This window comes from Peromyscus leucopus, chromosome 12, assembly GCF_004664715.2.
Source record: "Peromyscus leucopus breed LL Stock chromosome 12, UCI_PerLeu_2.1, whole genome shotgun sequence".
Classification (NCBI taxonomy): Eukaryota; Metazoa; Chordata; class Mammalia; order Rodentia; family Cricetidae; genus Peromyscus; species Peromyscus leucopus.
This window is the reverse complement of record NC_051073.1, coordinates 63,753,504-63,781,027: the sequence shown is the minus strand read 5'-3', so window position 1 is coordinate 63,781,027 and position 27,524 is coordinate 63,753,504. Positions and strand designations below refer to the sequence as shown.

The window sequence follows — 27,524 nt, the reverse complement described above, 5'->3', positions numbered from 1 at the left end:
CTTAGCCAGTTTCAGGCCAGTTTGGAACACATGAGCTCTTGTCTCAAAAAACTAAAACTGAGGCACCTGACAAACTCATCGATAAGTCCTAGTGCTCACTTTCCCCAAACCCTCTGCTAATCTGTATAGTCAAAGGAAATACAGTGACTATTGGCTTAAGAAATGGCTCAGTGGGTGAGAGCCCTGGACCAGTGCTGTAGCCCAGGCTGGCCTCAAACTTAAGACATTTGCCTGCCTCTACCTCCCAGTGCTGGGATCGGCACGTGCCACCTAGCCCGACTTATATTAATAACTACTTAATTACCAACTTTATTTTTTCTGAAACTCTATATAAGTAGCTTTAGTATTTTCATGAAATTGAAATTTAATTTCTGTTTTAATTTGAAGACTGTGGGTGTTCTGTCCGTGCACCACTTGTGTGCCTGGTGTCTGAGGAAGCCAGAAGAGGGTCCTGGGTCCTCTGGGACTGGAGTTAAAGATGCTTGTGGGCCACCAAGTGAGTACAGGAATTGAACCCCAGGTCCTCTGCAAGATCAGTAAATGCTTTTGTTTTTGTTTTTATCTTTTGAGACAGGCTTTCTCTGTGTAGCCTTGGCTGTCCTGGATCTCACTCTGTAGACCAGGCTGGACTCGAACTCAGAGATCTGCCTGCCTCTGCCTCCCGAGTGTTGAGATTGAAGGCGTGTGCCATCACCACCCAGCCAGCAAATGCTCTTAACAACTGTAAATTACTTTAATTTTCACCCAAATTATTTTATTCTTAATTGTAAGGGTGTCTCTGTATTTAGTGTAAATTAAAAGATTCTATTCACAAATGAGAACAATTTGACACTAATAATGAACTCGGGGCTGGAGAGGTGGCTCAGCAGTTAAGAGCACTGGCTGCTCTTGCAGAGGACCTGGGTTCATTACCAGCACCTGGAGAGCAGCTCACAACTGTCTGCAGCTTCTGTTCCGGGGGATCCAACACCCTCATACAGACACACATAAACATCGATGCACATAAAATACAAGTAACTAGCTGAACAATGAACTCATTCTATACCAAATGAAGACAGCCACTTCTAAGTATTATCTCACACGAGGAAGCCTCCTGCACTAGACCACCCAAGAGCACTTGAGGCTCACATCACAGAACACTGTATTTTGCAATTAGCTAGCAATGACCCAAAATTTCCTGTGTGAAACATAATTTTGTTGTTGTTGTTTGTTTTATAGACAGGGTCTAACAATGTAGACCAGGCTGGCCATGAACTGACAGAGACCTGCCTGGAAACATAATTTTACCAATAAATGAAGACAAAATAGCCAGTTAATTCTTGTCACAAAGTAATAGATCTCATTTATTAGGTTCCTAGAAAACATCTAACTATATAAAACTTACAGGGAAAAATGGCCATATTTGAAAACAGCTAACAGGATCAAAGTAGAGCACAGGATGGTAATGAGCAGAGTCACAGAACACACTAAAGTGGTGTGTATCGTCAGTCCCACAGGAACTTGCAGGGTCAAATTCTTCAGTATCTGTGGAGAGGGAGAAACAGAAAATCAGAGACATTTAATAATTCTGCGGGTCATCTACATCAAGCTCCTACCATTCAAAGCTCTAGGAACTTCTCAGAAGAAGGGCAGAAAGAATGTAAGAGCCAGAATATGTGGAAGACAGCTTTGAATGCATACTTCTGGACAGGACATGGCTGTTGCCTGTATCAGCTCACAGCAGCTGGAATTACATGCACAAGACATGTGCAAGATCAAGCCAGTCAAATCTGTAGCACAGTTGGGGGAGGGGACTCTGAGGCCCCACTGCTAGTGGAGGAGCTATAGGCAGCTGGTGGCTGCTAAGGGAGGAAGAGTCACTGTCCTTTGGGAACATGTCACTGGCAGGTTGCTCATGCCCCTGTGGATGGCCACACAGCCATGCATCCATGTGTACATGGACAGCACTGACTGGATTCATCAGGCTATAAATATTTTCTTAAACAGAGGACATGAAAGCCAGGCGGCTGTGGTGCAGGCCTTTAATCCCAGCACTCGGGAGGCAGAGGCAGGGGGATCTCTGTGAGTTTGAGGCCAGTCTGGACTACAGAGCGAATTCCAGGAAAGGCTCAAACCTACACAGAGAAACCCTATATCGGGGGCCCTGGCACGGACGGACATGAACTTGGGAGGGTGTGTGGCATTAGGGGAGCTGGAGGGGCATAGTGGTAGATAGATATTATCTATATACACTGTGTAAAGAAGTGTGTGTGTGTGTGTGTATGTGTGTGTGTGTGTGTGTGTGTTTCAAGACAGGATTTTTCTGTAAAACAGCCCTGGCTGTCCGAGAACTGGCTCTGTAGACCAGGTTGGCCTCAAACTCAAGAGATCCGCCTGCCTCTGAGTACTGAGATTAAAGGCATGTGCCACCACCACCCAGCTTTCTTTTCTTTTTTAAAAGAATATTTTTTATTGTTAAAAGTTTTCTTAGTCAGGTGTGGTGGCTCCTACCTTTGATCTCAACACTTGGGAGACAAAGTCAGGCAGATCTCTTAGTTTGAGACCAGTCTGATCTACAGAACTTGTTCCAGGACAGCCAGGGCTACATAGAGAAACACTGTCTCAAAAGAAAAAAACAAAAAAAAACAAAAAAACCAAGAAAACTTACATTCACTTAAATGTATATGTCATGGTGAGACTATTTCTTTGATTCTTATAACTCAAAAGTTTACATTAATTCTAACTTTTTTTTTCTTAAAAGACAGGGACTTGCTGACAAGATAGCTCATCAGGTAAAAGCATGTACTTGCTGTCCATGTCTGATATCCTGAGTTTGAGCTCCAAACCCACAGTGAAAGGAACCCTTGCTGTGTGGTGGTGGCTATGCCAGGCCATGGTAGCGCACGCCTTTAACCCAGCACTTAGGAGCAGAGGTAGGCGGATCTGAGATCAAGGCCAGCGTGGTCTACAGAGCAAGTTCTAGGACAGCCAGGGACGTTACACAGAGAAATCCTGTCTCAGAAAAAAAAAAAAAAAACAAAACAAAAAAAAAAACCACAAGAGAAAGAAACCCTGGGTAGAAAGAGATAACTAACTCCTAAAAGTGTCCTCTGACCTACACACACACACACACACACACACACACACACACACACACACACACACACACACACAAAAATAACAAGGAAAATTAAAAAGAAAGAGACAGAGTTGTTGGAACCCACTAGGTTTCCTAGTGACTGTACCCAGCAGGACTATATGGGAGGTTGATTGGACCACAGGCCTGGCTACCAGGTGTTTGTAAGGGTCTAACTAGCAAGGGGGAGGTCTTTTGCTCCACCCCTTGGCATTGTTATAAACAGATCTTTGGAATAAAGTTCTGGGCCGGTGGATAAGGAGCCAGGCCCACCTGAGTCTTTCCTGTGTTTTTATCTCTCTCTATTTCTAACTAAGTCTCTTATCCCTCATTCCTCAAGAGTTCCTGGGGTAATTAAGTGTGAGGGCTGGTCCCCTACACAGGATCTAACCTCGAACTCCCTATGTAGTCCAGGCTGGCCTGGGACTCACATTCCTTGTGCTATAACCTCCTGAGTGCTGGGATTATAGACATGTTATATCATATTTGGCCTTTTCTCCATTTTAAATTTTAATTTTTATATTTTGAGGTACAAACCTAGTGTCTTTCACATGCTATCAAGCACTCTACCAGTAACCTACATCCTGGGACCTCCTTTTCTAAAAACAGTACGTTCTTTTTTTGGTTTTGTGTTATTCTGACACAGGTTTTCATGCCCAGAGTGGCCTTAAACTCACTATACAGCTGAGGGTGGCCTTAAATTTCTGATCTTCTGCTGAAGGAAAACTGAATGGCTCTGCACTGTTTTTCTTTGCCATTTCACACCTTTACAAAGTATACCCGCTACACGGACACTCTGAACCAATGGGGCCTGGACTCACTCACCACCAGCTCCCAATTCAAAGAATACTGACTTTACCCACCGGAGCCATCAGTAGCAAAGAAACAATATTAAAACAACACAAGTGCTCTGTATTGGACTACAGCACGCTAACCCTTGACAGAAAGACTTGGAATCGAGGTAGTGCTACTTTAGAGCAGCATAAAGCATCTTACTGATTTATATTGCATGCTGTTCCACAGGCAGACCTCTTCACTTTTCAAAGCACAGGGAGCTGCCACTTTTGACTGAGCCCAGCATTTCAAAACAGGGAACTCTGAAAAAAGGGAAAGAACAAGAGATCAGAAAACTCACATTTGGATTCAAGGCTGTAGCTTGTCCTGCACTTCACCGGGAATCATGCATGCTAGGATATGAGAATTCAAACATTTAAACACACAGCACAGATGATTTGAACCCACATCCATCATATGCTGGTATGTGATGTCCTTTCTTATGTGGATGCCCAAGAAATATGGAATTGCAGTCGTGATCACAGAAGTGAAACATATTTTGTTAACAGATTTCATTAAAAATGTAATGTTACCTTTTTTGAAGCATCACTTCAGAAAAAAAAAGACATTGTTTCAAAAACCTCTTCTGAAGGATATGAATTATATTCAGAAGAATGAACATATCTTCAGGACACAGCCTGATAAATTTTCATATCAAACATTAACACAAAGAACACTCAGATCAAAACAAACTATCAGAATTCTCTGTGTTCTCTCAGGAGAAACACTTCTTCATAGCTTATTTAGGACAAGTAATGGTGTCATTAATGGGAACAGAAAACATGACTGGATAAAGAAAGTGAATAGAACGAAAAAGCCTTGAATATTCTCATAAGGAAAGGCTTCCCAGTGACAACATAAGATTAAAAATTCCCTCTACTGGTTATTTGTAACAATGCTGTTAGCTTTTCTAAAAGTAACCCACATTTAAAGACTAGGAAGAATCAAAATTTGAAAGAGCTTCTCAAACTACAAAAAAGACCTCAACTCTGAGACACTGTGAAGAGACAGTCAAAGAACAGGACTTCTAGCCTTGTTTGACAACCATTTCCCGTAACCTAAACCGGCCTTGAACACCCTGCATGGGCGAGGATGGTCTTCAACTCCTGACCCTCCCGTCTCTACATCCTCTTGTACTTTTGAGACAGGGGCTCACTGCCCAGTCCAAATGCCTTCAAAGTCTTCATCCTTCTATCTTAGCCACCAGGGGACTGGGATTACAGGTGTGCACCACCAAACCCAGCAAGAATAGTTTTGTAAGTTACACAAATCTCCACATAAAAACAGAACTGCAGAGTGAGTCCCAAAGCTCATGAACTAAGTCCGCAACCAGTGTAGGCGAGCAAGTATCCCCACCAACCCAGCACAGGACGGAAGAAACAAAGCACAAGCCTCTCGAAGTCCTATAAGCCAGTTTTAAACACAGAAAGCAGGGACTGGCCTCTGCAGTTCAAGAGCATTTGCTCTTCTTACAGAGGATCCAAGTCTAGTGCCCAGCACCCATATGGTGGCTCACAAACACCCAGATGGTAGCTCACAAACACCCATAGGCACATATGTGGTGCACATACATACATGCAGGCAAACGCTCATACATAAAATAAGTCTAAAAACAAAACAGAAAGAAGCAAAGGGGAGGTAGATCACTATAAAAAGGAGACAACACTCAGGAATATGGGGCAAGAGGATCAAGACTTTCAAGGCTGGGCTGTGAGCTACAAAGAAAGTTTAAGACAAGAGTGTCCTACACAGGAAGATCCTCTCTCATTCCCTTCCCCTGAAAAGAGAGATGACCAGATATTACATGTCTACTCATAAAAGAACTTAGTATGACCTATGTTCTTACCAAAGGAACCAAGCATGAATGAATCTGATCCTATCTCTGGAGTCATTAGTCACTTCCAGGAAACAAAGAGTTTTACATGAGTGCAATCACCAAGGCCCAAACCATAAGAAAGAAACCTTCAGGTCAGTGGGCCTTCCAAAAGAATTTCAAAGAAAAGAGAGATACAAGGGAAACTTGAAACTAAAGAGACTTAATAGAAACAACATTTTGTTGTTCTTGTTGTTCTGGACAAGACTAAAATTATAGTATTTAAGAATCATGCTTGCCGGGCGGTGGTGGTGCACGCCTTTAATCCCAGCACTCGGGAGGCAGAGCCAGGTGGATCTCTGTGAGTTCGAGGTCAGCCTGGGCTACCAAGTGAGTTCCAGGAAAGGTGCAAAACTACACAAGAGAAACCCTGTCTCGAAAAACCAAAAAAAAAAAAAAAAAAGAATCATGCTCACTGCCAGGTGGGTGGTACTGCCGCACACTTTTTTTTTTTTTAATTTATTTATTTATTTATTATGTATACAGTGTTCTGCTTGCACGTATGCCTGCAAGCCAGAAGAGGGCACCAGATCTCATTACAGATGGTTGTGAGCCACCATGTGGTTGCTGGGAATTGAACTCAGGACCTCTGGAAAAGCAGCCGGTGCTCTTAACCTCTGAGCCATCTCTCCAGCCCCGAGCACACCTTTTATCTCAGCACTCGGCATGTGGATCTCTTGAGTTGGAAGCCAGCCTGGTCTACCGAGTGAGTTCCAGGACAGCCAAGGATACACAAAGAAACCCTATCTCGAAATTGCCCCCCAAAAAGAATCATGCCCATTAAAGAAGTGAGGGTTGGGGATGGAAAGAAGGCTGAGAGATCACAAACACTTCTCGCTCTTCCACAGAACCTGAGAACCTGGTTCCCAGCATGCATGGTGGGTGACTCACAACTGCCTTTAATTCTGGTTCTAGATATGACACCTGTTTCTGGCTCCTGGGCACTGTACTCACAGATTCACATACCCACACAGAGACACACAAACATACACAGAATGTTAAAAACCTTCAGAGAGGAAGCAAGTGTTCAAGTCAGGAAAGTCAGTCAGCCTTACAAAGGAAAGAGGAGACTGTAATAGAGACAGAACGCATGGGCTAGCTGCCAGAGTAGGTGGAAAAGTTGTTTTTCTTTTAAAATATTTTGTTACAGTTGTGTGTGTGTGTGTGTGTGTGTGTGTGTGTGTGTACACACACACACATGTGCACCCTGCACATATGGAGGTCAGGGAACAACACGCAGGAGCTGAGCTCTCCCTCCACCATGTGGGTCTGTGGATCATGCATGCGGCTGGTCAGGCCCAGCAAGCGCCTTGGCTGCCGAGCCACCTTACAGGCCTGTAAAGTTCCACTTCCTAACCTAGGTGGTACTCAGAGGTACCTGTCTTACAACAGTTCAGTACAGGTTGACCGAGGAAGGCGCCTCTGCCGTATTGTCCTGGACTAAGGCCTGCCACCACACCTCGACTCTTCGTTTCAACCCTCACCTTGGTCACAGTACATCAGTAACTCTGGGTTGTTGACCACAATCAGGGTGTCTCCATCTTTCCTATGCGGCCGATGATAGCGATAGTGCACAGGCAAAAAGGCCTGGAAGCAATCGATGCACTGTGCATCTTGTCGTGCATAGATGAGGACCTCGGATTCTTTGGACAAATAGTTGGGGGCTTCTATATTAAAGTTTTCTGACACCATCACTGCCTGTTGAAGAGAAAACAAATATCAATCAAGAAGAAAATACTAATGAAGAAAAATAAAAAAGAAATAAAATAAAATACAAAAGTAAAACCCAAAAACTGCTGTATGAATAGGCAGAAACATCAAGTGTATTCCCGTTACAGGCTATTTCCATTCCCTTTTCATCCTCAATTGTATGCAGAAGACACAGGATATGATCCACGGATAATAAAAGTAAACTAGGGAACAACCAGGACAGAAACCATTTAGCCTGGGTTAGGTTAAAATGACTGGCATCACCCTGGCCATTTCCTGTTCTCTGGTGAAGTAAAATGGTAGTGAGTAAGACAGAGCACGGCGGGCAGGAAGCCAAGCAAAGGTCAGCAACTTTCCAGAGCGGGGATATGACGGAGAGGTGAAAAACAACTTCATTCTAGTGGTGCTGGGGCTCAAAAGCAGGCTTTGTGCACTCTAGGCGAGGGATCTACCACTGAACAACACTTAACCACTTCAAACAAATCACACACACACAGACAGACAGACAGACACACACACACACACACACACATAGACACACACAGACACACACACACAGACACACACACAGACACACACACAGAGACACACATACACAGACACACACAAACACACACACAGACACACACACACACACACACACACACACAGTGTCTCACTGTTTAGCTAAGGCTGGATTTGAACTTACTCTACAGTTCAGGCTGGCCACAAACTTGAAAATCTGCCTCGCCCTACCAAGTGCTAAAATTATAGGTATGCACCATCCACCATCATTCCCAACCAGCAAATTACATCCATTCCCCCACCACCCACCCACCTCACCCCCGAGACAGGGTTTCTCCGTGTAGTTTTGGTGCCTGTCCTGGAACTTGCGCTGTAGACCAGGCTGGCCTCAAACTCACAGAGATCTGCCTGGCTCTGCCTCCCAAGTGCTGGGATTAAAGGTGTGTGCCACCGCCCTGTACAAATTACATTTTTTTTTCTTTAAACCTCCGAGAGATGGCCCCATAGATAGGAGGACTTGCCATGCAAGTCTTTAAATTCTGGAACACACAGTAGGAGGAAAGAGCTGACTCCCAGAGGTTTTCCACCAGCCTGAAGAGATGGCTCAGTGGTTAAGAGCGTGTGTTTCTCCATCTTCTAGACCAATGCTGGAATCCAAGTGTCCACACTGGATAGCTAAAAATGCCTGTGAACTCTAGTTCCAAAAGATCTGACGACATCCTCTTCTTGACTCTGTGGATACCCACACACATACACTCACACAGACACATATATAATTATCAATAATAAAAATATAAACAAATCTTTAAAAAAATGTCCTCTGCTCTCTCCATGTGTGCCGTGGCATGCATACCTGCACACAACACTAAGTAAAATAGGGGCTGGAGAGAGAGGGATGGAGAGAAAGAGAGAGAGGGAGGGAGAGAGAGAGAGAAGAGAGACGGCTCAGTGAGGGGTTAAGAGTTCTTATGGAGGACCTGAGTTTGGTTCTCAGTGCCCATGTTGGTCAGCTCATAACTGCCTATAACTCCAGCTCCAGATGATCTAATTCCTCTTTTGGCCTCCATAGGCACCCACACATACATACACATATCCACACAACACACACACATATGTATACACAACTAAAAATAAAATAAAAGTTTTAAAAAATAAAATAAAAATTAGGTGTTTTTTAAAAAGTGCTAAGAGATCAGCATGGTGGTGTATGCCTTTAATTCCAGCACTTGAGAGGTAGAAGCAGGTAGATTTCTATGAGTTCAAGGCTAGCCGGGGCTACACAGACTCTGTCTCAAAAAACGAAGACAAATAAAAATTCAATGTGTTAAAACTAAAGCCAGACATGGTGACACATACCTATAATCCCAGCATTTAGGAAGTCGAAGTCTTCTTTGTCTGCGTGCGTGCGTGCGTGCGTGCTTGCGTGTGCGTGTGGTGCGTGTGATCAGTCCTTGCCTCCCAACTTATTTGGGTCACTGCTATGGTGGCTTCGCTGGCTTGGGAGCTTCCGGGCATCCATCCCTTCAATGCTCCCCTCTCTGCCCCTCTTTTCCCCACAGAGGCACTGGGTTACCGACGCTTGCTATCAGCACCTGGATTAATGGGTTGTGGGACTTGAATTCAGGCCCTCATGCTTGTATAGCAAGTGCTCTTACCCACTGAGCCTTCTCTCCAGACCCTTAGTTGTTGTTGTTATTTTCGTTTTGTTCTGGAGACAGGGTTTCTCTATGTAACAGTCCTGGATCTCACTCTGTAGTCCAGGTTGGCATTGAACTCACAGGGATCTGCCTGCCTCTGCCTCCCGAGTGCTGGGATAAAGGGCGTGCGCCACCACTGCCAAGCTCAGATCCTTAATTATTTATTTCAGATCTTTCTACTTTCTTAGTCACTTAGGGCTATGAATTTCTTCCTAAGTAGTTTTATCAGCCTACTAATTGTGAGGGCGTATTTTCACTTTTCTTTAATTTGCTATCTTTTACTTCCTTTAGAAACATGTTGTTATGCTGGGCGTGGTGGTACAAGCCTGGGGACAGTTGGTGGCTATCTGGGAAGGGTTAGGAGGTGTGTCCCTGCTGGAGGTGTGTCCCTGGTGTAGGCGGTTCCGTTTCAAAAGCTTCCACCCAACCCCAGCGGTGTGCCTCTGCCTTCTGCTTATGGATGAGTTCTCAGCTGCTGCTCCAGCAGCTGCCACAGACTCCAACATCTGGGACCATAATCCCAATTAAAATCTCTTTTATAAGTTGTCCTGGTCTGGTATTTTATCACAGCATTAGGAAAGTAACTAATACAGACCCAGCCGCAAGAAATAAGATGGGGAGAGCGAGAGGGAACACATGCCATGTCAACCTGTGGCCTTCGCACGTGCGCGTACAGGGTACACAGGCACATGCAAGCACACATACACACTAAAAAGTAAAGCGAGAAGCCAGCGTGTCTTTCCTGGTAACAAAGCTGAGCACTATTTATCAATCCTTAATCTTCTTAGAGAGAGAGAGACACACACACACACACACACACACACAAACTTCCTTAGTCACTTGATACCAATGAAAAGCATTCAACTACCTGGGGTTAGTTGGCTTAATCCTGACAATCGTTACTCATTTGCAAAAAAAAAAAAGGACTTAGAAACTTTAACAGAATTTAAACTACAATGTTGTCTTATCTACCATTTTACCTTAATCCAATCCCAGCACTCCTGTATTAATTTCTCTTTAAATACCCCATAGTTGTACCTGTGTCACGTTTCTCTCTCGTAATGAAGCCAGCTCATACGGGATCCACAAAAAGTCCTGTTGGGATGTAATGTCTAATTAAGAGCCGGCAAGTCTGTAAGTCCTCAATGCTTTCTCCAAATTTTACTTTTATTACCAGGTCTCTGTAAGATAAGGGCATTTAAAGTAAACCTCTTCACTCAGTTATTAAATAAGATAGATTAACATTACATCCAGAACAGCACAGATACTGTATTTCAAATTCATTGTCCAAAAGTAGATTATCATGTCAAATGAAATACGTATACCATAAGAGATCACCCATTAGATGTCTCATAACTCATGTCAGGAGTCATAGCACAGCATTAATGTAAAAACAGATAAAGGCCAGGCGGCAGCAGCGCATGTCTTTAATCCCAGCACTCAGGAGGCAGAGCCAGGCGTATTCCTGTGAGTTCAAGGCCAGCCTGGTCTACAGAGATCCAGGACAGGCAACAAAACTACACAGAGAATCCCTGTCTTAGGAAAAAAAAAAAAAAAAAACCCACCACAGATGAGATCAATAGAAAGGAATAAAACCCAAAAGTAGTCACACATGCATTAACATTTCCAAGAAAAGAATTAATATAATGTGAGAGGAAACCAATGTCTTTTCAACAATGGTACTGGCACTGTCGAAAAAGAGCAATTACTTCATAATCATCTAAAAAATGAACTTAGGTCTGGAGATGGTTCCACGGTTAAGAGAGTGTTGCTGCTCTGAGAGGACCTGAGTTCAGTTTCCAGTGCCCATGCCAGGTGGTTTACAACAGTCTGTAACTCCAGCTAGAGGGGGTCAGATGTCTCTCTTCAAGGACCTGCATTCATTCACATACACAGATCACAGGTACACACACCTGCACTCACATACACATATCACATACACGTACCCACAGGTACACACACCTGCATTCACATACACATGACCACAGGTACACACACCTGCATTCACATACACATACCCACAGGTACACACACACCTGCATTCACATACACATACCCACAGGTACACACACCTGCATTCACATACAAATGACCACAGGTACACACACCTGCATTCACATACACATACCCACAGGTACACACACACCTGCACTCACATACACATACCACAGGTACACACACCTGCACTCACATACACATACCCACAGGTACACACACAACCGTACTCATGTACACACATTTTAAAACAGATTATAAACTAGGAGAGCCGGTACACATTTACAATCTCAGCACTCAGGCCAATGCAGAAGGATCTCTCCAAGTTCAAAGCCAGCTCAGGCTATTTGGTGAGATCTTATCGCAAAACAAACAAAACAATGATATGAAATGAAATGTGTAACTGCCCCAGCTCTGTCCAGAGGCAAATTCTGGACCACAGTGCAGAGAGGACCCAAGCACAGCTTAGGGAAACAGCAAGATGGGCTGCCAGAGAATGAAGCAGCTAGGAAGTCACAGAACTAAATCCAGAAAGGAGCATATATTAAAAATAAATGGGGGGGGAGGGGCTGCTGTTGTGATGTATGGTATGAGAGAAAAATAAAATCATTTTTTTAAGTTAAAAAAATCCAACTAGAAATTTCTTGTTTTTACCAAATGCTAAATGTAAATAGGAAGTCCAGAAGATGAACAAAAAAGTGACCAAGGAGCTGAAAAGTAAAACATTCCCAAATCTCATGCATGATCAGAAAGCATTCGAGTTCTGACCAAACAAAACATAAACAGAAGCATCAGGGAAGTCCCCAACAGGGTGACTGACGACTTAGACAAATTAACCCCACAGCAAAGACCACTGTAACTTTAGAACTAAACAAACACCAAGTTTATAGGATCAAGTTGATCAATGAAAACCTTTACTGGCAGCAGGAGGAGCCCAACAATCTTGAAAGGAAGAAAACAAAGTCTACAAATGTCAGAGTTCAGCGATCAATCAAATATGACTACACACGTCAAGAGCCAAGAAAACATGAGCAACCACCAGAAAAACGTCGACAGAGAGAGGCCAGCGTGGACCTGCTGCTTTCTGCCTTGTCATGTGATGTCCTGTGCTACCTTTAGATTTGGTCAGCAAGAAAGCCACTAGCAGGTGTGGCCTTTTGGGCTGGTTAGGGTTTTCTGGGGGTTTTTGTTGTTGTTGTTTGTTTTTGTCAAATTAATACAAGCTAAGGTCAGATGGGAGGAGGAAACTTCGACTGAGACAATGCCTACATGAGACTGGCCTGTAGGCCAAGTCTATGGGGGAGTGTTTTTAACCTACTGATGTGAGAGGGCCCAGCCCACTGTGGCTGGTGCCACAATGGTATAGAACAAGAGAGCACACGAGCAAGCCATGTGGAGCAAGCCAGTGAGCAGCACTCCTCTATGGTTTCTGCTTCAGTTCCTGCCTCCAGGTTCCTGCCCGAGTTCCCTCGGTGATGGAGCGGGACCTGAGAGAGTTGTTAGGATGAATCAACCCTTTCCTCCTTATGTTGCTTTTGGTTCAAGTGTTCAACCACAGCACTAGAAACCCTGACTTAAAACCTTATACCTTCAGAATAAGGAGCCCAAAGAAACCTTTTTTCTTTATGATGTTAAGAAAGAAATGGAATGGCAGGTGACCATTAAAAGTCTTTATATGGGACAGGAGAGATGGCTCAGAGACTAAGAGCACTTGTTGCTCCTGCAGAGGACCTGGGTTTGATTCCCAGCACCCACATGGTGGGTCACAACAGTTCCAGGAGATCCAGTGACACACATACATACATGCAGGCAAAAGATCCTAAAATAAAATGAATAAATCTAATGAAAACATTTAATGTGTTTATAAAGTATTTGCCATGGCTCACCTTTGAGTGTCAGAAGACACCTTGTGGGGGTCAGCTCGCGCCTTCCCCCATGTTAGTCTCGGGGCTCCCACTCAGGTCATCAGGCTTGGTGGCAAGCACCTCTACCCCACTGAGCCATTTAACAGCCCAACTTCATTTTTAATTTTTAAAGATTGGACTGTAACTTCAAAATATGTAAAAATAAAAATTTTAAATGTGTGATTAAAAGCAATTAAACATTGAGTAATAAAAGACCGATGACTTGGAGACAGCCACAGAAAAACATGAAAACTGGAGTATAAAAAGAAGAAAAATAGTGTAAAAACGAATGAAAAAAATTTCTTAATAAAAAAAAAAAAAGAAAAATAAACAGAAAGAAAAGACTGGCAGGTGGGGGCTGGAGAGAGCCAGTGGTTAAGAGCACTGGCTGTTCTTCCAGAGGACCTGAGTTCAATTCCCAGCACCCACATGGCAGCTCACAGAACTCCAGTTCCAGAGGATCCAACATCCTCACACAGACATACATGCAGGCAAACCACCAATGTGCATGAAATAAAAATTAAAAAAAAAGACTGGCAGGGAAGCAGGAACTGAAGCAGCGACCTCGAAATAAAGCGTACAATCTAGGAGCTGCTTCAGTGGTACCCAGGGAAGACAGAGAAGGACGCAGAGGGGGCATACGCGCGCTCCCCACCCTGGAACCATGATTCCATAAATCCAAGCAGCTCAGCAAACCTCAAACCTCAAGCAGGAAATACACACACACACACACACACACACACACACACACACGCGCACACACACAACCACACCAAGGCACGTCACATACAGTCACTGGAGACAAAGGCTATCAAAGCAAAAGGTCACACACACACACACAACAAAGTCAAGAATAAGCCAGAAGAGAAAGGACTTATCCGTCTGGAATTAGCTTTCCGGGAGCAAAATTCTACAAAAAGAAAAATAAAATGCAAAATATATTTGATCATAAACAAAATGCTGAGAAGTGATTTTTTTTCAAAAACAAGACAATTAATTAATAATAATAAAAGCAAAATAAGCCAGGAATCATAGTATACACCTATAACTCCAGCAAGTTGGAAGGCTGAGTCAGCAGGATCATCTTAAGTTCCAAGCCACCCTGAGCGATACAGCAATACTTTGTCTCAAGCAGTGGTGGCGCACACCTCTAATCCCAGCACTAAGGGGGAAGAGGCAGGTGAATCTCTGAGTTCAAGGCCAGCCTGGTCTACAGAGTGAGTTCCAGGACAGCCAGGTCTACAGAGAAAGAGAAAGAGAGGGAGAGAGAGAAAGAGAGAGAGAGAGACAGAGAGAGAGAGAGAGAGAGAAGAAGAGAGAGAAGAGAGAGAGAGAGAGAAGAAGAAGAGAAGAAGAAGAAGAAGAGAAGGAGAAGAAGAAGAAGAAGAAGAAGAAGAAGAAGAAGAAAAAGAAGAAGAAGAAGGAGGAGGAGGAGGAGGAGCAGCAGCAGCAGCAGCAGCAGCAGCAGCAGCAGCAGCATCTGGGCTTGGTGGCACACACCTATAATCCCAGCACTTGAATGAGGAGGAGGATCAAGGAAGTCAAGGTTATTCCAAACTACATAACAAATTTGAGGCCAGCCTGGACTATATGAGACCCCTTCTCAAAACAAACAAAAATGGAAACAATTTTTCAATTTATCTATATTTCAACTATCAATTACTTGCTGTAAATTATGAGCCAGTATTTTAATACAAGTAGGAATCAATGGGCAACTTACCTGTGGAAACCATCTTTCAAAAATTCTTGCCTCAAAATGATTTCAGAACAAGTGGCCCTTATACCTACAAAAAAATCAAGATGTTAAAAATTAAACATATTAAAAGAAACATTAAATAGTTAGAAAATAACTACTAGAATATACTTTACTTGCTAGAAAAATCTAAGGATCTAACAGCAAGGTAAAATTTTTCAATGTAAGCAGTTTGAGCTACATATAAATCTATTTTCAGTAAGTAGTACATCATGGAGGTTGAGAATATCGTCACTGGAGTTGGCTTGTCTGGTTCTAGGTCCTAGTTCATCACTTAACAGCTGTGTACAAAGGGCTACCTTTCTGGAGTAGACGTGAGTGAGTGAGTGAGTGAGTGAGTGAGTGAGTGAGTGAGTGTGTGTGTGTGTGTTGCATCTCCCTTAAAAGCCTGTCACTCAACACACCAGCTCACCGCTTCACCTTTACGCACTGTTTGGGCATTCTCACACCTCCTGGGACACCAAGGGTTCCCTGGCCTCTCAGCCAGCAGAAAGCAGCTTCAGGGATACCCTAAGCATCCCAAGACACTTTGTGGCTGGACTTGTTTAGTACCTTTGTCACAGTGTGGCCAGTCCCGCCTCGGAAGGTCAAAGCCCGGCTCCGACCTCCGGGATGGAATCCCGAGCAAAGATCACGGGGAGGGAAGCGACGCACGCGGCTTTTGTTGCTTGCTACCCTCCTCCCGCCCCTGGTACCCGTAACACCTCGGCAAACCGCGGGGCTGAGACGCCACGGGTGCTCCCCACCTCCGCCCCAGCTCCGCGCGCTCCCTCAGCACCCCCCGGCCCTTTACCAGAGTGGAAGGGGGCATCGCTGAGGTCCGCGGCGAGCCTGCCGACCAGCCCAGCCGCCCAGAGGAGCAGCCAGGCCAGGGCGCCGGCAGCCAGGACGCCGGAGCGCCGACGCCCGGGCGGGGCGCGCGGGACAAGCGGCGGTGGCCGAAGGAGTCTGCGCCCGCTGCAGCGCGCACCCCCGCCGGCCCGATGACTGGGACGCAGCGCTCCCCGCGCAAGTCCCCTAAGGACCGACGGAGCGCTCGCACTGAGTACCCCCAGGTCCCCGGGAAGCCCGCACTCGGCCCCGCCCCTTGCCGTCCCAGCCGGGGCGGGGCGGGGCGAGAAGCTGCGCAAGCGCCGTCCGCGTGCTCGCGCTGTTGCCGTGGAAACCAAGCGCGCCGTCTTGGGACCGCACTCGCCGCCTTCAGGCCCGCTTCCGGTCCACAGCCGGATGCGTGCGGACTGTGCCCGCTGCCTCTGAGTCCACCCCATGGTTACCCCTGTAGAGAATGGCTGTGACCTCTTCCTGCAGCGTCAGGCCCCACTCCGCCTCAAAGTCGATATAAGCGCCCCTCTGTGCAATGCGGTTGGATGGAAACAACCCTTTCACTGCTGTTCAGATGTGCACTTCCTGTACTTCCTCTCGGGTAAGAAGGGTCGGTCGCCTTGCACTAGTGAGGACATCAGGAAGGGAAAGTCGGGTCTGTGCTCTGGGAAATCCGTACCTCTTTAGATGCTGTGGAGAACACAGTCATTGATCCCCGGAAAGAAAAAGTAAGTCGGGCGGCGGAGGCGCACGCCTTTAATCCCAGCACTCGGGAGGCAGAGCCAGGAGAATCTCTGTGCTTTCGAGGCCAGCCTGGTCTACAGAGCAAGTTCCAGGACAGCCAGGGACGTTACACAGAGAGATCCTGTCTCAAAAAATAAATAAATAAATAAATAAATAAATAAATAAATAAATAAATAAATAAATAAAATAAAAATAAATAAAAAGGAAAACTCTATAGTCAGAGCCCTACATTATTGTCAATTCTATTCACAAGTGTGGCCATTGGTTTGTGTTTGTGGACCATATAGTGTGTTTAGTAGTACTTTTTAGAAAGTATGCTAACATCATATTTTAATGAGGTGAGCTGGGAGTAATATCTGGTCATTGACTCGGATCAAAGGCAGAGCACAGCAGTATGAAAAACAACTCTTACTATGACTAACCTCCTAAGAGTTAAAAATTCTCGCATCTAACAGTAGGGGTGAGAATACAGATTATGGCCCTGTATGACAAATCTACTTGGCAACCATAAAATTTGCATTTTAATTCAGGAAATCCTATGACATAAAAATACACTGTGGTGTGCGTATGTATGTGTGTATACATAGAGCTAGAGAAAAAAAGAAGTTAGGTGAATAGTTCATGTTTTCTTCCCCTTTTGTCCCCATTTTTCTATAATGAACAAATATAAATGATATCAATTTCTTAAACAGTATGTCTATAGTTCTCCAACAGAACTAAGTTACAGCTCTTGGGGGCCTTGAGATTCTCCATTCCATTCCTACAATGGTTCATATTATTGCTGTTGGCCTAGGGTAGGAGAACCCTAAGCCCTTAGGCCTGAAACCCCCTGAAACTCCTCAGCACGTAGGCCTCAGCGCTTCTGCTGTCTCTGCTCTCTTGTGTTTCTGCTTTAGCTGTTGTCTTAGTTCGGGTTTCTATTGCTGTGAAGAGACACCATGACCACAGCAACTCTTTTTTTCTTTTAATATTCTCAGAGACTCATACATTTATTTTATCAACAGATTTTTTTTAACAACAAAAAAAAATGTGCTGGTTGACAAATACGTACAGATTGATTCAATTATCAGAATTCTTTTTTCTTTTATTAATAAGAGATTTTCTATTCATTGTACATAACAGCCACAGATTTCCCCTGTCCTCCCTCCTCCCAACCACAGCAACTCTAATATTTAAAGAAAACATTTAACTGGAGCTGGCTTACAGTTCAGAGGTTTAGTCCATTATCATCATGGCATTAAGCATGGTGGCGTGCAGGCAGACATGGTGCTGGAGAGGGAGCTGAGAGTTCCACACCGTGATGTGCAGGCAGCAGGAAGAGATCTGTGACACTTCTTCCAACAGCGACACACCTACTCCAACAAGGCCACACCTCCTAAAAGTGCTACTCCCTATCCTGGCCCCCACAGGCTTGTAGCCATAATGTAATGCAAAATACATTTAGTCCAACCTCAAAAGTCCCCATGTTTATCACAGTTTGAACAGTGTTTAAAAAGTCCAAAGTTCAAAGTCTCTTCTGAGATTCATGCAGTCTCTTAACTATAATCCCGTATGAAATCAAAATAAAAAAAACAGATCACATATTTCCAGCCTATAATGGCACAGGATATACATTACCATTCCAAAATGGAGGAAAGGGAGGCTCGGGAGGAAATACTGGACCAAAGCAAGACCAAAAACCAGCTGGGCAAACTCCAAACTACATCTCAATATCTGATGACAAAACGCTCTTCAGATCTCCAACTCCTTTCAGCTTTCTTGACTGCAGCACACTTCTTTCTCCCTGGCTGGTTCCCCTTCCTGGTAGCAGCTCTCCTTGGCAGGTGTCCCACAGCTCTGGCATCTCCACATCTTGGGGTCTCGAAGGCAATCCAGGCTTCTCCTTCACAGCTTCATGCAACGGCCTCTAGGTCCTCCATGTAAGGAAACTCCTGACACATGCCTGGCCTCAGCAGCTTTCCTTAGTCCTGTGGGGGTGGGGGGACTCCATAACCCCTTTCTTCTTTCCTTGACCCAGAACCACATGGCTGAAGCTGCCAGGCTCTGCTGCTTCCTGGGACAGAAACATGACCCCCTCGTTCAAATACATCTTCACCAGCCTTCTGGTTTTGGTGAAGTCTGCCTGCGCTTGGCTGTCCTGGAACTCACTCTGTAGACTAGAAGGGTCTCAAACTCAGAGATCGGCCTGCCTCTGCCTCTGGAGTGCCACACCACCACACAGGCTCTGAGATTTTCTTTAATTCCTTTTCACCAGTTGGAAGTTTAACTGGGTAGCATCTTGCCCTGAGGTATCTACTCCCTTTATCCCATCTAACATCAGGTTTTCTTTAATCTGTTCATCTCCTTGAACACAGGACCTAGCTCCCTCCACTTTCTGGTGCCCCTTTTCCCCGGGAACTGTACAGTTTGTGTTTTTCCTTGCTCAGCTTGCTGCTTTTCATTATAAATCTTCTTAAGAGTGAACACTAGTAACCACACAACAGGTTCAATACTAGGCTGTTTGGATATTTCCTCTGTGGGGGGGGCCATCCCACCCCCACTTTTCCCCAGGGTACTCTGGAGTAGGAGCAGCAGGAAATATTAGTTAGACGGATAGAGGGGAGAGAAACAGATAGAAAACACATGATAGCCTAGGGAGGGCCTAGATCCTGTCTCTGCCCTAGGGTATTTATAGAAATGCCAAGGGGTGGACCTCCCCCCAGCACAGCCAAGTGCAGACATCTCAGACACCTGCACCCAGGCCTGTGGTCCAGTCATCCTCTATGCAGACCTTCAGGGTAAAGCCACCAGGAAACCCGAATGGGCTCCAACACCTCTGTTAACACAAATAATCCAAAACTCTTCAGTTTAGCCTCAGGCAGATTTTTCAGATAAGGACAAAAAGCAGCCACATTCTTCACCAAAAATATCACAAGAACAATCTCTAGGCTACATACTAAAATTCTTCTCTGAAACCTCTTGAGTCAGGTCCCCACAGTTCAAATCACCTCAGCACCACTGTCTTCCATGTTCCTACTAGGATGGCCCATTAAGCCCTACTTAAAGATTTCACCTGCTTTTCTAATCTGGAGTCCACATTCCTCCAAACAAAAGCATTGGTCAGGCCGATCACAGTAATACTCCACTCCTGGTACCAACTTCTGGGTTTTTGTGTGTTTGTTTGTTTGTTTGTTTTTTTGGTTTTTTGAGGCATGGTTTCTCTGTGTAGCTTTGCGCCTTTCCTGGAACTCGCTTTGTAGACCAGGCTGGCCTCGAACTCACAGAGATCCACCTGCCTCTCCAACTTCTGTATTAATTAGGGTTTCTATTTCGGTGAAGAGACACCATGACCATGGCAACTCTTTTTTTTTTTTTTTTTTTTTTTTTTTTTTGAGCTGAGGATCGAACCCAGGGCCTTGCGCCTCTACCACTGAGCTAAATCCCCAACCCTGGCAACTCTTATAAAAGAAAACATTTCATTAGGGCTGGCTTACAGTTCAGAGGTTTAGTCTGTTATCATGGCAGGAAGCATGGCAGCATGCAGGCAGACAAGGTTCTGGAGAAGGAGCTGAGAGTTCAACATCTTTTTTTTTTTTTTTTTTTTTTTGGTTTTTCGAGACAGGGTTTCTCTGTGTTCCTTTGCGCCTTTCCTGGAACTCGCTTTGGAGACCAGGCTGGCCTGGAACTCACAGAGATCCGCCTGGCTCTGCCTCCCGAGTGCTGGGATTAAAGGCGTGCGCCACCACCGCCCGGCTGAGAGTTCAACATCTTGATCCATGGGCAACAGGAAGACATCTGTGACATAATTCCTCCAACAAAGACACACCTACTCCAACAAGGCCACATTTCCTAATCCTGCCGCTCCCTATGGGCCTTTAGGGGCCATTTTTATTCAGACCACCACAGTTACCTACTCTCTGGAACCTTCAATTGTCTTCTTGGGGCTGCGACTACTACCGCCAGGAAGGAGGCTGCTATGAGTGTGCCCATTTTACCATGTCTTCTTTGTGTTGATAGCTCAGTCTGGTCTGCTAATACTAAAGATCAAAAGCAGGATGGAAAAGGCCATTTGGAAAGCCTTTTAATGACCCGCTGCTGAGCCACCAGGGTTACTGCCCCTCTGGCTTGGGCGAACATAGGATTACCACAACTCACTGAGGCTTGGGCCTGGTGTGCCCTTGCTTTCCAAAGCCTGTGCAGGCTGGCTGGAGTGCTCATGATGGCTGTTTTCCGCTGTGGTTCTTCTACAGTATCCTCAGAGAAACAGTAAAGGAAGGAAATCTGAGTCTGTCCAATTACAAGGAAAGGGGCTGCTATGAGGAGTAAGAGAAGGGCCTGTGGAACCACTGCCCCACATGGTCTCAATCATTCACAGAAAGAAGCTGCAACCCAAAACTAACAATTCTAGTAACGGCTTACGGTACTTCATATTATTTCACAATGTGTAACAAACAGCACCTAACTCCTGCCCCAATGCCCCGGGATAATGTATAGGAACCTTAGTTTGTATTAATACACAGCGTTAAGTATTACCCTTATTGTGTTCCAGATATGAGCTAAGAACTTAATGAAAATGGACACACTTCTTGACTTCCTAGAGCAAGTAGACTAACAGGGAAGATAGATGGTAAGTAATGATTTTAAAAATAACCTCTTGATGAAGAAAAGAATTAAGACAGTACAAGGGGTGGTAGATCTGGTCTAGTGAACTGTCGTGGGGAATATTATTTTAAGGTGTGTTACTTTTGTTTATGTTGCATGTGTTAACTCTGTGAAGCTGTGTTACTGTGCCTGTCTAAAACACCTGATGGTCTAATAAAGAGCTGAACGGCCAATAGCAAGGTAGGAGAGAGAAATGGGTAGGGCTGGCAGGCAGAGAGAATAAATAGAAGGAGAAATCTGGAAGAGAAGAGCACGAGAGAAGGAGGAGAACTCAGGGGCCAGCCACCCAGCTACATGGCAAGCCACGGAGTAAGAAACAAAGAAAGGTATACAGGAATAGAAAAGGAAAAGCTCCGAAGCCAAGGGTAGACGGGATAATTTAAGTAAAGCTGGCTAAATTATTAAGCAAAACAAGCCAAGCTAAGGCCAGACATTCATAATTAAGAATAAGCCTCCGTGTGATTTATTTGGGAGCTGGGTGGCGGCCCCCTCAAAAGAGCAAAAACAACCAACAATAGTGAACCTCTCAGTATAAAATGTTTATCTAAAAGAAGAAAGTGCTGAGGATGTAGCTGGCTGGCAGAGTGCTTGCCTGGTGTGCATGAAGCCCTGGGCTCCATTTGTAGCACCCCAGAAACCAGGCTCGGTTGCACATGCCTATAGTTCCAACACTGGGAAAGTAGAGACAGGAAGATCAGAAGTTCAAGATCATCCTCCACTACATAACAAGTTCAAGGCCAGTCGGGGCTAGATGAGACACTGACTCAAAAAAGGAGAAAGTGTGAAGGACCATAATACCTTGCTATTGACAGAGGTGATTCAGACGTCCTTTACCTGAAAATCCAAATGGTTCTGTAGGTCGACTGCTGGGCTCAGGTGCCCGCGTAATCTCTGGTAAGAATGAAGTACACTAAGGGGTCCAGACCGAATGGCATTGCCTAACTCATGTGGGAACGACCTGCATCCCAAAAAAGCAGAGACTCAGAGATCCAACAAACGAGGCTAGCCTGGGCCAAACTGAACTTCCCAGGAGGCCCTCAAAGTCTTGAACTTGTTAGCTGGGCCAATAGTTCTGGGGCTAAGATCCATGAAGGAGAAGGAGAAGGAGAAGGAGAAGGCAGATATATTCAATACCCAGCTCCATTCAGCCTGCCTTTTTCTGGAACTTGTTCTACAGCTATCCCATTTTTATCAGATTTCCTTCAGCTTACCCTGAATTTTATGTGAAAATGAAATGTGTTGCCAAGAAATGCGGAATTAGGTTCCAGCCCCCAGCCATCATCTTAATATATGACAACGAAACCCAAGGAAAGAGTCGCCAGCGCATCATGCCGGTCCGAAACTTCTCCAAGTTCTCAGGTACCCCTGTTTTATCTCGCCGCCTCTCTTTTTAACTTTATTTTTATGTATTTATGTATATGTGACTGTGTGAGTGTTTGCCATGCACGTGGTGTCTACGGGGACTAGAAGAGGACATGAGATCCCTGAAGCTGGAGCTACAAGCCTGTGCGTTGCCTGATTGGGTCACTGAACTTGGGAACCCTGCAAGAACAGCAAGTGCCCCTAACCATTGAGCCATCTCTCCAGCCCTTGCCTCCTGTCTTAAATATTCTTAAATCACTTAATAAAAATAGCCTGACATAATCAGGTATAGTGGCATATACCTATAATCCAAACACTTTAAAGAGGCTGAGACAGGAAAATTGAAAATTCAAGCCTGGATAACTTGAGATAATCTGTCTCAAAAAATACATACATACATACATACATACATACATACATACATACATACATAAAAGTTCTGTTGGGGATGGAATGTAGAGCACTTACCTAACATGTGCAGGGTCCTGGATGCAGTCCCCACTGAGAGAGAAAAGGAGAGGGAGGGAGGGAGGGAGGGAGGGAGAGAGAAGAGAGAGGTTTTTAGTTTCGTGCAATGGAATGAGAGGTTCTTCAGAGTTAAACTTAGGTTTAAATCATGACTTTATCAGGGACTAGATTGTTACCTTGATGAAATCACTTATTGTTTATAAACTTCAGTTCCTGTGCTGGTATTTTTATGTCAGCCTGACACAAGCTAGAGTCGTTTAGGAAGAGGGAATGTCAATTGAGACAACGTCCCCAACAGACTGGCCTGTGGACAAACCTGAGGGCATTGTCTTGGTTAGTGATTGATGTGGGAGGACCCAGCCCACTGGGGCGGGGGGCACCCCTGGGCAGGTGGTCCTGGGTGGAATAAGAAAGGCTGAGCAAGCCATGGGGAGCAAGCCAGTAAGCAGCACTCCTCTGTGACCTCTGCACCAGCTCCTGCCCCCAGGTTCCTGCCCTGTTTAAGTTTCTTTCCTGACTTCCTTCAATCATGGACTATGTCATGGAAGTGTAAGCCAAATAAACCTTTTCTCTCCAACTTGCTTTTGGTCATGGTGTTTTATCACAGTCATGAAGCCCTGACTAAGAGTTTCTTAATCTATTCTTTTTAACAGTTAAAGAATTGGTGATTTATTATTTTAGAATAGTTATAAATTAAATGATATACTACTGTTTAATAATACTAAATTTCCTTCTCTCTTTCTCCAAAGGTTTTTTTACTTGTAGACAGCATTTTATTAGTGTCACATGGCTGCCTTTTAAAAACTATGCCATTTTTTTTGCCAGGCATGCACTCCTTTAATCCCAGCACCCAGGAGGCAGAGGCAGGTGGATCTCTGTGAGTTCAAGGCCAAACCTGGTCTACAGAGTGATCTCTAGGCCAGAAAAAGCTACATAGTGAGTCTCTAAAATAAATAAAAATTATGGCATTTTTCATCCTTTGACATTTTCTTCAGTTGAAAGTTTTTAACATCCCCCAAAGTAATTTTTAGTTAAGAAAGTAAAAAAGAAAAAATCCATATTGCTCTCTCCATACCAAAGCTAGGTTTATTTACTTATTTAAAATGTTTTATTTAGGGTCTAGAGAGATGGTTCAGCAGTTACAAGCACTTGCTGCTCTTGCTGAGGACCTGGGTTCAATTCCCAGCACCCACCTGGTGGCTCACAGCTATCTTCTAACTCCAATTCCATGTGATCTGACATCCCCTTGTGGCCTCTGCTGGTACTGCACACACATGGTACACATACATATAAAATTAAAGGCATGGGATTAAAAGCATGTGACACCACCAGCCAGCTATTTGGGGTATTTTTTGAGGCAGGATCTCTCTGTCACCTCAGCTGGCATGAACTCATGAATATCCTCCTGCTTCAGCCTCCCTAATGCTGAGATGAGAAGCAATTATAAACATGCACCACCATACCATCCAGTTGTGTGTTTTGTTTATAAGGCAGGATCTAGTTAAGTAGTCCAGGCTAGCCTAAGACAGTCTGTCTTCCCAGTTCTTCCAAATGCTAGGATTACAGGCACGCGGGTGCGTGGTGTGTGTGTGTGCTGTGTGACAAGTGTTTCCTAGGAGACACAGCATATTTATGTGTATCTCAAATAGGGAGCCCATGACAGACCAAAGTGTAAATACCACTGAAGTCCAGTCTGGTGAATCAGTGAGCTTTAGAGGGTTCCTTACAGGAATATGGGTGAGGGGTTGCTCACAGGAGCAGAAATGACTCAAAGACAGCCACATCCCTCACACCCGGCACGAGTGACTGAAGCTCACAGACCTGGCGCTCACAGACCTGGCGCTCACAGACCTGGCACTCACAGACCTGGCGCTCACTGCGCAGCCTGCAGGCTGCTCCACAGGCGGGAGAGCGTCGTCCTCTTGCGTGGACCCAGTTGGCTTGAGCCTCTTTTAGGCAGCTGCGCTGGGTTTTGTTTCTTTTAGGGGTGTGGCTGGTCTCAAGGGCCTTTCGGGCAGCTTGGCTCCCTAGGAGTGGCCCTGGGCACTCCTGTTTATTCTAAGGAAGGAAGGATGGAGTGAATCTGCTCAGTTTTAGGGATTCCCTGGAGTTGTTCTGAATCATTGTCTTTTTGTCTGAAGGAGCTTCCCTATAGGATGGAATGCTTGTTTTGTTTTGTTTTTTGTTGTTGTTTTGTTTTTAAGCTTTCTTTCTTTCTTTTTTTATTTGTTTATCTATTTATTTTACATCCCGGCCACAGTTTCCCCTTCTTCCTCTTCCCTCCCCTTCCCCCCACACCGGGTTGTTATGTTTTAATCTCAGAAAAATAAATAAATAAACTGCTACATAACAACATGATTATATCCTACGAAACTCAATTTACTTGTAAAAGAATTCTAAAGAATAATAATCGATTTCCATAAACCTCTTTAGCTAGTTGGCTACCTTGGAGCTAGTGATCTCAGGGTTTTGGTCTGTCTTAGTCCTTACAGTAGTTTGTGGTAGGTATGATCTGTGTGATCTATGTATGCTTTTCTCCCCCCTAGATTGCACCCGAGCTGCTGAACAACTAAAGAATAATCCACGGCACAAGAGTTACCTAGAACAGGTGTCCCTGAAACAGCTGGAGAAGCTGTTCGTCTTTTTACGCGGTTACTTGCAGGGGCAGAGCTTGGCAGAAACGATGGAGCAGATTCAACGGGAAACAACCATTGACCCCGAGGAAGACCTGAACAAACTAGACGACAAGGAGCTGGCCAAAAGGAAGAGCATCATGGATGAACTGTTTGAGAAAAACCAGAAGAGGAAGGATGACCCCAGCTTTGTGTATGATGTTGAAGTTGAGTTCCCTCAGGATGAACAGCTGCTGTCCTGCAGCTGGGACACTGAGTCAGCGGATGAGTTCTGAGACCTCCTGCTCCACGTCTCCACAAAGAACAAAGATCGGTCCTAGAAAATGTGTAAATACTAACGTACATATAAAACCAAAACACTTGCATGTGTTGTGTGGGTCTATGAGAAACACAGAAAACCAGTATGGGAATGCTCTTTAAGGAGCCGGCAATCTAAAGGGAAGGTAACTCAGAAACGTGTAAACAGATATTTTAATAATATTACTCAGGAAAAAGACTAGAGCCAGGTTTTCAATGAAGGCTGAAGAGGGTGAGAACCTGGATTACGGCAGCCAGAATAGCAAGGAAGACTTTCTCTCAGCAGAAAGGGGCCTGTGCATGGCCCTGGAATGCTACAGATGTTTTTGTAGAAATCTGGATGAAGTAAAGGGAAAGGGTGTAGTAAAGAGTCACAACACAGAAGATTTTGAGAAAGAGTGAATAATTATAGTTTGACAAGATTGGAATTAACCTGTGTTCATTATGTCTCCGTGTGTATTTAACTCTGGGGTAGACAAAAACACCTGCAAAATGCCTCACAGCTACAAGTGTAGGCATTGTGACAGACAAAGGCAGTTCTGTCCCCCCACGATCAGGAAATGTACACTAAAGTTACTCTGAAACCCAGAACCACTTCCTGTGAGAGGCTGGTTTATACAGTGGGAAGTTCACCCACAATGAGTGAGCAGTAGGCTCTCCTGTTCAGACCTGCACAGGAGTTAGATGTGCACTGATCTGTTTAGCACGGCCACTGTGTGCAGATGTGTTTGTTCTTACTAGACTATTATCTGATTGATAGAAATCGTAGGTTTTCTACAAGGAAAGTCTTACTCTTTGAATAAAGCTGGAGCTGAGTGTTAACTTTTACCAGTTTTTCTTTTCCTCCCTTTTTTCTTTCCTTCCGTCTGGTGTTTTGTTTGCCAGGCTTTGGAGTGCTGCTGATTTGTGTAAGTTAGACAAAGGGATGTGCTTTATTATGGCATCTTCAGGGGTACAACAATAACCTCTTCCTATCCCCCCACCTCTGTCCCCGTCTTCTTGCTGACCCCCTTCTTCCCAGTCACCCCCTTCTGCTTCCATGTCCCCTGTGTTCTGTTGCCTTCTGTACCCCTTAAAGTTCCTTCTTCCCTTCTCATAGTGCCCCTTTTAGTCCCCCACCCCAACACATCCATACTCATACAAAAACCTAGACTTTGGCCAGGTGGTGATGG

General features: G+C 44.8%; 2 protein-coding genes across 3 annotated transcripts; one reads left to right on the top strand and one right to left on the bottom strand.

Moving 5' to 3' along the window:
• Positions 1-1,316: 1,316 nt before the first annotated feature.
• Positions 1,317-16,653, bottom strand: Pigx (phosphatidylinositol glycan anchor biosynthesis class X). Its single transcript, XM_028894076.2, is given in 7 exon segments — positions 1,317-1,524; positions 4,112-4,212; positions 7,307-7,520; positions 10,772-10,813; positions 10,815-10,914; positions 15,353-15,416; positions 16,179-16,653. Coding segments are annotated over 7 exon segments (1,140 nt in total). The 3' UTR covers positions 1,317-1,380.
• On the top strand, positions 16,566-27,180 carry Cep19 (centrosomal protein 19). Of its 2 annotated transcripts, none has more exons than XM_028894108.2 (4): positions 16,566-16,808; positions 21,480-21,557; positions 22,770-22,951; positions 25,969-27,180. In XM_028894108.2, the coding sequence occupies exons 3-4, from the start codon at positions 22,822-22,824 to the stop codon at positions 26,328-26,330; spliced, it is 492 nt and encodes a 163-aa protein (XP_028749941.1). In that variant the 5' UTR covers positions 16,566-16,808; positions 21,480-21,557; positions 22,770-22,821; the 3' UTR covers positions 26,331-27,180. The 2 variants fall into 2 exon arrangements, with proteins under 2 accessions (XP_028749941.1, XP_028749939.1); XM_028894106.2 differs by having other exon boundaries at positions 16,567-16,808; positions 22,788-22,951.
• Positions 27,181-27,524: the final 344 nt, after the last annotated feature.